Source organism: Danio rerio, chromosome 19 (genome assembly GCF_052040795.2).
Source record: "Danio rerio strain M-AB ecotype USA chromosome 19, GRCz13ab, whole genome shotgun sequence".
NCBI classification, from domain to species: Eukaryota; Metazoa; Chordata; class Actinopteri; order Cypriniformes; family Danionidae; genus Danio; species Danio rerio.
The window spans coordinates 9,617,148-9,632,087 of record NC_141039.2 but is presented as its reverse complement, the minus strand read 5'-3'; the positions used below and the strand labels follow the sequence as shown (position 1 = coordinate 9,632,087).

The following is a 14,940-nucleotide window of genomic DNA, read 5'->3' as shown; positions in this document are numbered from 1 at the left end:
GGTGTTATAGTGGTTGCCAGATTAAGTGTTGTGTTGGTGGTATGGTGTTCCCATTATTTTTTAGCATATTGCTAGGGTGTTTATGATGGATTGCCAGGGTGTGTGTTTTGCTAACGTGTTCTTGGGGTTTTAGCATGCTGAATAATATGAGCAATCATTAAAAATAGTGTGAGATCTGAGGGTTGCTAGGGTGCATAACCCCCTAGCACCCCTCAAGTGTCATGCTCAAGTCTCTGCAGACTTATTTTTATGATTCACCAAGAAAAAATTAAAGGCTGAAGGCTCAGTTTCATAGAAAAACAAATCTCTTCTCAACTAGCCACACAATTTGTGATATCATTCATGCAGCATAATGGTCTGTGACAAACTGCACCTCAAAGTTTAAAGTCAACATAACATCAAAACTAACCCTATTTACTTTTACAATGCATGCTCTTATTGTGCATGACTCATCAGTGCACACTACTGCAAAAAAAAAATACACTGAGTTTAATGTTTGGGTGTGTTCAAATCCCAACTTGCATCAAAGAGTATCACTAATGCATTTGATGCATCTTTATTGCAGTATAATAGGCAATGTAACTCCTTTATGCAGCTTGTGATTGCACGAACTCAGATGGTCAGTGTCTCACTCTGACCGTGCTTCTGTGTGTGTGAAAAAGAGAGCAGACTGAGAGACTGAGATCTCAGCACAGGAAACAGAGGGTTCCTGTTTGTGAGCCAGGCTCTATTGTCTCCCCCCCTCTCTATAACTCTCATGCTCATAAACACACTTATCTGCGATTGTTCCCTTTAAATCATATTTTGTCTGCCCCATCTTAAAGACTCACACTGGAGCCGTGGATTCTCCACAGAGCCTTTTCCTTTTAAAAGTTCAGTGTGCTTTACTCTTTGAAACTCCAAATGAAGACCTCCTCCTACACATATTAGTTACATGCTTTACACATCAGGCCTCCAGGGAGTTTACATGGTTGATTAATTACTGTATTTGTTAAATCACATGCTTCTTTGTATATTAAAACTTTCAATACTAATGATTTTTGAGTGTAAAAAATGTTGAATGCCTACCATAAAACTATTCAACACAACATTTTTAGATTGGATAGATTTGCTTTTTTCCAAATGATGATGCCCTTGGATATCCCCGAAATGAGTCGTAGTCCAATGTAGCTCACACCTGGTGACATTTTTGGACCCAATGCTAAATAAACCTACACAGACTCACTCAGATCTCATCTCGCTGGGTGGTGGCAGGGGACCAGAGTTTAAGCATGTAAGCTATTTAAGCATCTGGATTTAATGCACCATTAAGGTCAACGGCTGACCAGTCTGCACCTGTAGCCTCTCCACTAAACCCAGCAGCCCCTCCTCTCAATCTGCTGCAAGTCTTCTCTGCTTTCTCTCAATCATTCTACAAAAAAGCTTAATGTTCTAACTACAAAAATCTAATTACTTAAAGGTGCACTTCAGACAGTTTACCTTTAACGAACACTCCACTTTAAAACACAAAACATGCTCATATTTTCTCCCCTATAGCTAAAAAGTAGATTTTTACCCTTTTTAATTCATTTACAATCGTCTGGTCTTGTGGGAACACTTTTAGCTTAGCTCAGCATAGATCATTTATTCAGATTAGACCATTAGCATCTCACTCAAAAATGACCAGAGTTTTGATAATTTTCATATTTAAAGCTTAACTATAATATCGTTTATTGACAAACAATGAAAAGTTGCTATTTTCTAGGCCGATATGTCCAGAAACAATTCTCATTCCAGCATAACAATCAAAGTGCAGCAGGTGCAATGATACTATGCAGTGCCTGAAATCAGCAACTTTCCATCAATATAACCAGTTTGATCGCCTGCTTGCACAGGGAGTGTGTCTTGCAGCCATATAGATATTTCGTCACCTTAGAATTATAAGGTTCTATCTGACATTTTTGTCAAAATAAAGTTATTGACATTTTCTTATATAAAAGACTTGTTTACATTATGGGAATTTTAAAAAAAAAGTTATCATTTTAAGACTATAAAAAAAAAAAGTTACACACATACTGTTTGCTATGAAATGCGAAAACTTTGAAGCTCAGAACAGAGTTAGAACCTTATAATTCCATGGTGACGATTTATTAAAGTAAATTCAAAACAATTTTTTATTTTGGTGCAGATCCATTTTGAGTGAGGCACTGTGTAACATCATTGTGCATTCTGCAGCCATGGTATGGCAGCAAATTCTTTGATTATTAAATCCAAATGAGAGTATAGTTCCTGGCCATGTTGGCCTAGACAGTGTTGGGAAGAGTTACTTTTGAAAGTAATGCATTACAATATTGAGTTACTTCTCAAAAAAGTAACTTAGTTATTTTCTATGGTTACTTTTTATTACTAAAAGTAATGCCTTACAATACTTTTGAGTTACTCTTGTACGTAACTTTCATTGAGTGTTACGATACTTTTGAGTTCCTTTTGCACAACTCTCATTGAGTGTTTGATACTTGAGCTACTTTTGTGTAACTCTCATTGAGCATTACGATACTTTTGAGTTATTTTGCATAACTCTCTTTGAGTGTTGCAAAACTCGAGTTCCTTTTGCTTAACGCACTGAGTGTTACGATACTTTTCAGTTACTTTTGCGTAAGTCTCTTTGAGTTTTACGATACATTTTAGTTTCTTTTGCGCAAGTCTCATTGAATGTTACGATACTTGAGTTACTTTTGCATAACTCTCACTGAGTGTTACAATACTTTTGAGCTACTTTTGTGTAACTCTTATTGAGTGTTACGATACTTTTGAGTTATTTTGCATAACTCTCATTTAGTGTTGCGATACTTTTGAGTTCCTTTTGCGTAACTAATTGTGTGTTACGATACTTTTCAGTTACTTTTTCGTAACTCTTACTGAGTGTTATTATACTTTTGCATAACTCTCACGAAGTGTTATGATACTTTTGAGTTACTTTTTTGAAACTCCCAGTGTTACGCTAATACTGAGTTACCTTTGCATAACTCATTGAGTGTGACGATACTTTCGATTTACTTTTGCGTAACTTATTCACTGAGTGCTACCATACTTTTAAGTTATTTTTGCATAATTGTGTGATTCAATGTCACTGTTAATTTCAATTCAGCAATATATGTTTTAAGGTAATTAATGAAACAAAAAAAAATCAAATATCATTACTTAATTTTTTAAAAGTAATACGCTACTTACTCGTTACTTAGAAAAGTATATTTATTACGTAACTTGTATTGTAATGTGTTACCCCCAATCACTGGGCCTACATAATAGCAACTTTTCATTTTCTGTCAATCTTAATGCATAATGTAACTAGAGAAGTGTCAAGCTTTAAATAAGAATAAGAACTCACTTGTCTTTGAACAAGATGCTAATGGTCTAATCCGACTCAATGATCGATGCTGAACTAAGATAAAGGTGCTTTTGTAAGACATGGAGATCAGCTGAATAAATGCAAAAATGGTAAAACTCAATTGTTTTAACTGTTTAGGGAAATAGTAAAATGAGCCGATTTTCAAAAAAGTCAACATGTGCCAGCTCCAAATCATTCTATTTCCCTTTTGACCTTCATGTTCTGGTCTCGTTCTTTAAGTTGTGGGTGTTGTTCTGCTCCATCACCCCCTCTATCTCAGTGCAGCCTGTTCTGTTGTGTCTGCCAACTGCTCTCTGCTGGATCACAGGTTTCCTGAGCTGGAGAGCAGGGACTGGCAGTCTCAAACACTGTGAACGGCCAACTTGCTTTTTTCCCACTGCGCTTCGTGTATGTTCTGTTCACTGAACGCACACTCCTACGCAAACACCCCGGCAGAAGAAAATCACACTGATTATGAAGAGAATTACAGCAATCACAGATAGATAGATAGATAGATAGATAGATAGATAGATAGATAGATAGATAGATAGATAGATAGATAGTCCCACACACATGCCACACTTGCTACACTTCTCTTTTACAGCCGTTCTCTGTACTGAAAGAGGCAGTCGCTGACAAGTGTAAACACCACTAAGAATAACCTCACAGTGATCTCAGCGCTGTCTGAGTGATGTTTATACCCTCTCGGCGGGTGAGGAGGTGTGATGGGTCACGGACGTGCTCAATGGGCGGATGTTCGCCCGCGGCATCCAAAACACAGCACTGTCCACCACTGCCAGCAGGACAGAGACAGAGAAAACAGCTTCAGACTGATGGAGCGCGGGCGTTTCATTTCCTGCCAGCATCACAGATAAAAAAACCTAAATCTCTCAATTGAGGAAAAGGTTCAGTGGATCTTATATATTTTAACTCAATTTAAAAAGCGGAATCAGATCAATTAATTAAATGTACTGTAGGTTAATTTCAGATTCGAATATACAAAATTATTACTGCATTTGTATGTAGGCCTACATTTACAAAAAAAAATCATTGCTGTTCAATCCTACTTTATTTTTTCTCATACACTCTAAAAACGTTGAGTTATTTATTTTAACCCACTGGTCGAGTTAAACATTTATGGTTCATTGCTGGGTTACTTTTAACCTTTATTAAGTTATTTATTTAATAGCTCAACCAGTTATGTTAAATATTTGGTGCTCTGGCTTTGTTGGGTTATTGATTTAATAACTCAACAGTTGGGTGAAAAAAATTGAATTTCAACAGTCAACTGATTTAACTGACACAGTTATGCCTATGTAATGCTGTTTTTGCGCTATAAACTTAAGCTTTAACACAATAATATTGCAGATACAGTATATACTAATATTAGACTAAAGCCTACATTTAAGATAATGGAGTAAAAAGAAACGAAATGCCCATTTCCCCTTCTCTTTCAGCAGGGTTTAGGAGATCAGTATTTCATAAAGGTTTGTTTAAGTTTTAAACAAACAGACAAACTTCCAGTTATACTAAAAAAATGCTGTTTTGGTCCTTAGATATTTAATTATCTCTCGTTTCTATAAACATTTGAAAGCACAGACCGTTTTAAAAACAACCGTGAAGACGTGCACTACATTTCCCATAATACTATTCGCCATTTACGTCATCAACCTGCGTCAATAATCCGAAAACAGTGAGCTGGCATTGAATAGTAGGTAAGAGAGAGAGTTTATTAGTAACGTTACATTATAAGTCCAGTTTCATTTATTAACATAAATTTTTAGTCGCTAATTATTGACGCCAAGTTAACAGATTTCCTCCGTTTAGCGCTGACTGTCAGATTTCATTGTAACCACCTGTAATCATTAGCAATCGTGCTAGCTTTAATACGAGTGAGGATTAAAGCGAATTTAAAAGCAGTATATGCATTTATTCTAATTTTTAGTCACATATGATGTTTCTTGATCTTCTGATTTCGTCTGTATCAAACACTGGTCAAAAAAACGAAGCTTTGAGGCTTTTAATCTAATGTTCTGCATTGTTTATTAGAAATATTCTTATTTTTTAAGTGCACTATACTCATGTTTTAACTAAATATTTATATGGAACGCACAAAAGCCATACAGTGTCATTTAAATACAATTAAGTGAAATATAACAGCCTAACCTTATTGAGGTAAAGTTTTTATATATTCGCTCAATCAGACTTCATGCTTAATAATATTACTTCAAAATAGTATTCTTTGCCAATTCAAATGGTGTAATCATATTAGCAGCCAATAACCATCAAAGCAAAACAATTTTCACAGTCAATTAAATAGAGCTGATGTTGTTTTGAAGTCATACTTGCATAAGATTTCTGACCAAACAGGTTGCGAATTACATGGGGAGTTTGGGAAGTATTAACCCTCTAATTAAGGCTGGATCCCTCTTGAAGGACGTCCAAACAAGATGTATTGATGGGTCAGCGTTTTAAAACTGAAAGTTCACTCTGATCTGTATTTTAAGTAATAATGTTAATAATTAAAATAGTAGACATCCATATGACCACCCCTATAAAGGTTCATACCATTGTGAATGCATAATTGTGCCCGTCAGTCTACGCGAGAAAAAAAGTCATTCAACAGTATGAAACTGGCAGATTCAGAGCACCGATAGACACCGTAAGAATTAGCAAGGCTGTTTTCTTATAAAATAGGGGTTTGTTTCTACATGTAGCCTAAAAGCAAACTCAAATTAGATGCATAGTTTGTAAAGTTTGACCTAAGATAAGTTGAAATGGCTAGCCTGTCAGAATACACTAAACAGCCTTTCCAATAAAACACTGAAAACTGAAATACACTTATTTATAATTCAATATAATATATACATTTTTGAATAAATTAGGTGTAATTTAAATAAATACGTGAATTTGATTCACTGAAGCATGTATTACACAAACATTACTGATAAAGTCAATGTATAATTCGCACACTAAGACTAAATATTTAAAGTAGCGTGGTAAACAATATAATTACCATTTCACTGTTAAAAAAATAAATAAATAAATTAACAAGTGTGCGAATACTAAACCAACTTCACCTCATTTCTAACATTATATTCTCCTATTTATCCTCAAAGGTGGATTATCTGTGTCTTCAATCATCTCGCAATCCCCCAAACCATGACCAAGCTTCTGCAGTGGCTTCTTGCGGTGTCTCTGATTGGCATTGCATGGGGACTCGTTACCTTCGACCTCCTGGATTTGCATTTGCTGCCCCAGTATAAAGAGCTTGCATGGCCGATGCCCGTGTACCTGCTGGTGGTGTTTGGGTGTTATTCTCTGGCCACTGTCGGCTACCGTGTGGCTACATTTAATGACTGTGAGGATGCGGCCAAAGAGCTGCAAGCGCAAATAAAAGAAGCCAAAGAGGACTTGAGGAAGAAAGGACTGAAGATGTGAAACTAGTTTGTGATTATCAATATTCTTTATTTCTCTGTGCACAACATTTCCTCCACGGTGACTGCAGTCTGGTTCTATGGATGTTTGCACTGTCATATGGACTAAAATGAAAACAGGTCAGCTTAGTTCATGTTTATTTCAACATGGTGTAAACTCCTGCACACCTGTGAATCTATTTTCAGCTCCAGGACAGCTTTATTTAAAACATTACTGAAACATTGTGGACATATTGTCAGTGCAGAGAAGTGCTATTTTTGTACAGTCCCAAGTCCAGAGTGTGTGTATTTGCATTGGCCGAGGAATGAATATGGCTCTTTCTGTTTTTAGTGAAGTCAGAATTCGGTTTCAGATTTACACATGAACTGTGCTTGTGAAAGAAATGTGTCGGTCAATTAAAAAAAAAAAAAAAAAAAAAAAGATTTACAAATGTAAAACATTTGTGTTGAATTCCATTACGGTACTTATTAAATAACATTTTAAGGGTCAGAATGTTTAATTTGAACATTATGTGGTATTTGATTGCCTGAATAGATAAAAACTACTTTATAAGGTAATTTTCCATTGCGTTTTCTCCAGGACATTCCACATAATAAAACTGATGCTTGATGCAAAATGTGTAAATCACATGTCAATCAAAACACAGACCGATTCATTTTCAACTGCAATGTAAATGTAACTTTTTGAAGCTGTTAATAAAACAAAGATGTATGCTTTAAAAAAAAAAAGCTTCAGTCTTACTGGTTCAACGCTTCACACCAGGAATAACTACAAAGAGATAAAAAAAAAAAAGTATCCTCAGCTAAAATAATTGCATTATTACCAGACCCACTTTGGGAATTTTTTTTTTTTAAGTTTATGAACAAAATCACTGATAGCCAGTGGTGGATAAGAGTACAGAAAAGTCATACCTAAGTACCATTACTTGCCTAAAAATGTAGTGCAGGTAGAATAAAAGAATCTGATGTAAATATTACTCAAAGTATGAGTAAAAAGTAGAGCTTTCAAAAGTACTCAGAAGTATTACACTAAAAAGCTGATGCATTTATATGTAATTAGTGAGTGTGTGTAAACGTAACATTCTGTAGTGCATTAAGTTATAGCCAAGGCCAGACAGAAACTGCGGACATTTTTTGCTATTTCTGTGCAGAATATTGTAAAAAATCTGCGGATTTATGTGGAATGATTTTGGGTGGATCGTAACTAAAATTTAAGTAATAAAATTTAAATAAGTAAAAAAAATTAAAATAAATATATATTTTAAACTTTATTGTAAGTAATATTACTGAACTAATTTAAAAATTGAATAAATATAAATTCACACACATTTAAAAAACAATACAAATAGAATCGATGGCCTGGAAATCTGTGGATTTCTGCACGCGCAGATTCCGTGTAGGCCTAGTTATTGCCCAGCAGGTACACAACATCATAAGACGTTAATATTAGGTGTGATTTAGGTAGTGATGTCAGGTGAACAAAATTCACTGACTAGCCAGCATCTAAGGACAATGTTATTTTGATGTCCAATAACGATTTGATATTTGGTTGATTTTAGGTTGTGTTAGAAAGTGACCAAAACCCAACGTCATATTGACCTCAAATGCTGACATTTATTCGTCAGGTATGGCAACCATAATTCAACGTCTTAATAGACATCATATTTGTAACGTCCACACAACATCAAGCTGTAACATCATTAGACGTTGATTTTTGGTTGATGTTATGTTGATTTTAGGTTGGACGTTAGACACTGACGTCAGCCTGAAGTTGAGTTCTGATGTCAACCAGATTTTCATTTCAAAACAAAATGCATCTTCTCTATGACAGTATGCAACTTCAATCTGATGTCATGTTGACGTCTTGTGCCTGCTGGGTGTTTAAGACCATTTCGCTCATCATACATCATACATCAGTTGTCTTCTCATCAGTGACATGCATCTAAACCAGGGGTGCTCAATCCTGTTCCTGGAGATCTACCTTCCTGCAGATTTCAGTTGCTACCCATATCAAGGACACCTGAACCAATTAATTAGGACCTGAACACCACTTGATAATTACAGGCAGGTGTGTTTGATATGGGTAGCAAATGAAATCTGCAGGAAGGTGGCTCTCCAGGAACAGGATTGAGCACCCCTGATCTAAACAGTCTCGGGTCAATGCTTGTAAAGATTTTGGACATCATCTTGGACACTTTTAAAGCTTCCAAAGAGTTTGCTGCAATTATAAATCGCCCATGTCTTGAAGCAGTTTATTATAATGCGATTTACCCCTTTTTTTGCATATGTGTTTTAATTAGACAGGAATCACAGGACTGAAATTTACAGATACTGCACTAAAAATGTACTCAAGGGAAAGTAAAAGTATCTTTAAAACTACTCATTAAATTACAATTTCTGAGAAACGCTACTCAATTACAGTAGTTTGAGTATATATATATATATATATATATATATATATATATATATATATATATATATATATATATATATATATATATATATATATATATTTGAACTCTCATAATGATTAAATCACACTGAAATGAACTAAACTGAACTGAACTTAAACACTAAAACCTGAACCACACTGTTCCAGTTACTATGACCATTTATGTGAAGCTGCTTTGACACAATCTACATTGTAAAAGCGCTATACAAATAAAGCTGAATTAAATTGAATATATATATATATATATATATATATATATATATATATATATATATATATATATATATATATATATATATATATATATATATATATATATATATATATATGTAAACCCTAAAAATGTATTTATTTATTTATTATAAATTTCTTTTTTACATTAGTACTTAATTCAAGCTTGTAGAAATTTTAAACTTAAACTTCTAAGTTTATTTTGCCTAGTGAGGTTTTTAATTTACAAAATTTCTTTTGGTGGAAACCAAAGAAATAAAATGAAGTAAAACCTACTGAATTTTTAAATATAGGTGTTCCCATAATATGCATTTTCTCTTTTTCCCCTCTTGTATTTACAAAATTTGAATACAGTTTTTTATTTATTTATAGGTGTGAACAAGCCTTCACTTGTCCTTTTTTGTCATTGCGTAAATTCACAAGCAATTTCTGAGTGAAAAGTTCTACTTATTTTTCTTTCCCCATCACAATTCATTAACACTCTGCTATTCTCAGGGTTGCCAAGTCCACAGTGGTCCCACAGAATTGGGTTACTTTTAACCGCAGATTGTTGTTTTTTTATTTCATGGGTTTAAGGTTTAACATATTGAATCAATTATATTTTAATGGTTTCAGTGAAATATTTCACTCTACCAAATTTATATTCTACCAATCATAAAAACCGTGCTATGACGATGAAATGGAGTAAGCACAATTTTGGAAGGTGCAGGGAGATTAATAGAGGAGAGACGTGTGTGTGTGGCTCTTTCTATGGTAACAGATTGGGAGGACTTTTGCTAAATAACAATCAAAGTATGAAAATCAACAAAGTAAAAGTCAATTGATGTACAATTGTATTAATATCTTGCATGTATAACACCATGCAAGCTGTGCTATGAATTCAAAACCAATTTAAAGCAACTTTAAGATATAATAATCTTTAATTACTAATATGCAGTAATTTCAAAGAAGAAACCATTAATAATTCATACACTGATGTGAAATATACAAACAGATTAATGTTAAACTACATATGATTTTGTTTGAAGCTGTAAATAAAGCAAAGATATAGGTTTATGTCAGCATGTTTAATTAACACCCAGAATAAAAACAATGCAAGTATCCACAATTAAAATAATTGGCAGTGATGACCTATTTTGAGAAATTACTGGGTTTCTTTAGACTAGTTTTGTTATGAAAACCTAGCAACACTTCATTTTAGTTGACCCTATAAATGAATATGAAGGTCTCTGCACATAAATTCTAAAATGTGACCCACGTTCATGTGATAACTCTTTAAACACTAATCCCAAAGCCACTAAGTGCACACAGGCGCTGTATATAGTGTTAAATTAATCTGGTGTTTTTGGCAAGCAAAAGCTCATTCGTTCTCTTCAGGCTTAAATGTAGGCTGCTTCATTTTTCAGGCCCCTTATAGACCCCGTGAACAGGCCTGTACCTGTCTGTGGAACTAGGGCTTTTGTTTTTGTTAGCAGTTTTCTCATTGGCTCCGCCTGACTGCTGATTGGCTCTTGTTCAAAGCTGTCACCCCCTGCAGACTCTTACAAGCTGTTGTTAGTTAAAGTCTGTTTTTCACAAGCCATAGTAGCATATCAGAGAACGGCATCAGCGTTTTTCTCCGCTGAAACCACAGTATGATTAACACCATGTTTATGCTTTGAGATGCAGTTTAAACAGCTGAGAAACCAAGCAAAATAAAAGTGAAAAGCAGTTTTGAAGAGGGACATAGGTTTCAAGCTCAATCCCAAATAAATTCGGTCATTACTTGCCCTCATGTCATTCCAAACCCAAATTTTTAATAAAATCTAAATGATTTCTGTTAGATTTAAAGCTTATTGACTTAAAATTGTGACTCTGCAAAACATTCGCAGACAGACCGAAATATAAATCCAGATGAATAAAGCATTTTAATTTTCTGTCTTCTGATAAAACACAGTAAATTTGAATCAGAAAAAGGTTTAATTTAACCTTTTATTCAAATCTAAAAAAAAACAAAAACCTAATCTATCAGTGTATAATGTTTTCAAGAGTACACACTTAGCTGATGATTGTTTATAAAGCTTGTTTGGCATGCTGTCCCGGGAGAGAGCCCTGAGCTCATAAGATCCTCGAGCCCGGGGCTCCCTCCCAGTTGCAAGGCGTGAGGGGAGTTTGAGCTCAGGTAGATCTTGAGAACTCCCCTGCTGCAGTAGCTAATGAACGGATAGAGATTGCTCTTAAGAGATAACTACTTTCTAGGAGCATGTCTATGGTGCCGATTTGGATGAGTCAATTACCTTAAGTTGCTTGTTTTTGGACGGTGAGAGGAAACCATGGATCTCGGGGGAAACCCACGTAAGCACGGGGAGAAGATGTAAACTCCACACAGAAATGTAAGCTGGCTTGGTAAGTACTAGAACCTGTGACGTTCTTGCTGTAATGCAGAGTTCAGACTGCATGATTTTCAAAGTCGTCGTGTCACAGATGTTTTCACACTGCATGACAATCTGGGCTAGCTGCTTTGGTTACACTGCAAGATAGATTGGCGACAGGGACTTTCACATTGCATGACTTTACAATAGGAAGAATCGCCGACAACTTCGTCAACAGCTAAAAACACGTAGTATATCTTTTGTTATTAACTACATAGCAAGAAAGAAGCCTTTAATGGGGTAGAAAATGTACATATTTGCTCTTCTGGGTTTGAAGGGAATTAGCAATTTTTCCTCAACTTTCTTTTTTAACTTTCTGTATGAAACATCAAACAGACACAAGTGCTCTGGTCAAACCTCCACTAGTTTTTCCTCCATTTCTTGGGTCCAAATAAACCTACAAAGAGTGCTTTTAACTTGCAGGTACACACACACAAGTGGATGCTGCTCTCTCATTGGCTGTAGGCGATCGCCAATGTTATATTCAGTCAAAACTCATTCCACACGGCATGATTTAAAATCGCAGACAGCTCCAGATCTTTAGCAAGCCAAATATCTTACAGGCATCTGCGACTCATCGGCGATTCTCTCAGATTGCGTCTTTGATAGTTCAACATTGTGTGATTTTTACTCGTGTGAATGAGTACCGTTTTGCCTGTGATTTCAGGCATTTGTCTGCAATTTCTCAAAACCTGTCGCCGAGTCAAAATCGAGGCTAAAACCATGCAGTCTGAACTTAGCATAAGGCAACGGTGCTAACCACTGGGCCGCCGTGCTACTCAAAGAGGAGGAGTAGGGGTGGAAGGAGGGGGATTCTTCAAAACGAAGATGGCTGTTATATGGAATTTAGGGTATTTATAGTGGCTTTGGAATCATTTGATTGGTGAATCATGAATTGAATAATGCGGGGCCAGCTGATAGCAATCATAAGCACATGATCCTCTCGAAATAAGTGTATAAATAAACTTCACTTAAACATTCACATTTGGTCATGGAAGTTCAAGCAGGCTTGATTGATCCAGAAGAACCAATTAGTGTTCTCGTGCCTCAAGCAGGCATGGTTGCGCTTCTGTTCATATTCACCAAAAAATATTATATTTTTAATATAATTTATATAATATCTGAACTAAAGATTTTTGTTGGCACATATTGCCAATGTATAATGTCTTGTGACTAAACAGAAGGTGTCAATGTGAGTGAGAGCCGTAAATAAAAGAATTTTAAAAATAAAAATGTTATCGTTTTGGTTTGATGCACCAATGAGACTGCTAAAGTTACATTCTTTCACCTTCTTTTCGCCTTAGTCCCTTATTTATCTGGGTTACCACAGCAGAATGAACCACCAACTAGTCCGGCTTATGTTTAATTTGTTGTATTTGAAAATCAGGGCTAGTTCTCCGATTTTTACCTTCGCCTTTCTGAAGTATTGTGAATGTCTACCTATACTCTAACAGCTCAATGCTATTTGAATTCACATGATGTTATAAATGCAGCTTTTAAACTTGTAAATACAAGCTTTCCAGACTTAAACTCGCCAAAGAAAAGAAAGAAAGAAAGAAAGAAAAAGAAATCAATGATCTGATTAAAACGGTCCATTACTGAGAAACAAGAAAGAAAATTGCAGGCCTCGTTTTTGACTCCATTGCAATTTTCGGGTCCTGATCAATAAATCTTTCTGAAATTCAGACATCTTCAGCCTGGGCTTGTTTAAAAGCAAACAAGAGAAAAACAAACATAACCTAAAGATCGCTTTTGTGTTTTCCAATGAACAATGAAGATGACAAAAAGGTCAATCTTCTCATTTAATTAAATAAAATGCATAAATCCAACCCCCCTTAATATTTGATATACTAGCAATCAGAAGTAGTGCTAGTTGTTTTGATTCTTGATTTTCTGAGACTGATTGAAAGCAACATTTTGTTCAACATGCCTAAAAACAAGCACATTTGTCTCAGCTGACCTGTTTCAGTTGCCTTTAGGGGTTAGAGATGCCACATTTTGTGAAACGCAAGACAGGTCAAGTTCTGTTGTACGTCAAGAGACCTTTATGCCCCATACTTCACATTTGTCTGTTATGCAACATGATACTTCTTCATCTGTTCTGTTATTGTTGGAAGAATGAACTATATGTAGTTCGTTTAGACTGAATACATGGTTACAATTCAAAGCAACAGTGACCCAGATAAGGATCTGTGCATTTAGCCGCACTGAAAAATCTGTGAATGCTATTATGTTTGATCATAAATTGGTGATAAATTTATGCAAGAATTGTAATTGAAAGGGGGTAAATTATGCTAAAACAACCTAAAGTATTATGTACTTAATAATTTATGCATATGTATTATACTAATATAATGTATTTAACAATATTATACATATTTATTCATATATATACACTCACCGACTTCACCCTTACTAGGTACAGCTGTCCAACTGCTTGTAACCACAAAATTTCTAATCAGCCAATCACATGGCAGCAACTTCATGCATTTAGGCATGTAGACATGGTCAAGACGATCTGCTGCTGTTCAAACTGAACATAAGAATGGGGAAGAAAGGTGATAAGTGACTTTGAATGTGGCATGGTTGTTGGAGCCAGACAAGCTGGTCTTAGTATTTCAGTAACTGCTGATCTATTGGGAAGACCACACCGGGTGTCACTCCTGTCAGCTAAGAACAGGAAACTTAAGCTACAATTCACCCAATGTTGTTTGGTCTGAGGATTCTTGATTTCTGCTGCGACTTTTAGGTGTTAGGGTCAGAATTTAGTGTCATCAACATAAGTATGGATGCATCCTGCCTCGTATGAACAGTTTAGGCTGGTGGTGGTGTAATAATGTGGCAGATATTTTGTTGCCACACTTTTTGGGCCTATTAACACTAATTGAGCATCAGGTCAACGCCACAGCCTACCTAAGTATTGTTGCTGACCATGTCCATCCCTTATGACCACAGTGCATCCATCCTCTGGCTACTTCCAGTAGGATAACGCACCATGTCATAAAGCGCAACTCATCTCAGACTGGTTTCTTAAACATGACA

The 14,940-nt window shown here is 35.5% G+C and overlaps 1 protein-coding gene across 2 annotated transcripts; it reads left to right on the top strand.

Moving 5' to 3' along the window:
• Positions 1–5,024: 5,024 nt before the first annotated feature.
• Positions 5,025–7,533, top strand: dpm3 (dolichyl-phosphate mannosyltransferase subunit 3, regulatory). Of its 2 annotated transcripts, none has more exons than NM_200809.2 (2): positions 5,025–5,082; positions 6,487–7,533. In NM_200809.2, exon 2 carries the CDS (start codon positions 6,530–6,532, stop codon positions 6,806–6,808), a length of 279 nt encoding a protein of 92 aa, NP_957103.2. In that variant the 5' UTR covers positions 5,025–5,082; positions 6,487–6,529; the 3' UTR covers positions 6,809–7,533. The 2 variants fall into 2 exon arrangements, with proteins under 2 accessions (NP_957103.2, XP_087150246.1); XM_087294120.1 differs by having other exon boundaries at positions 5,039–5,078.
• The last annotated feature ends 7,407 nt before the right edge of the window (positions 7,534–14,940 follow it).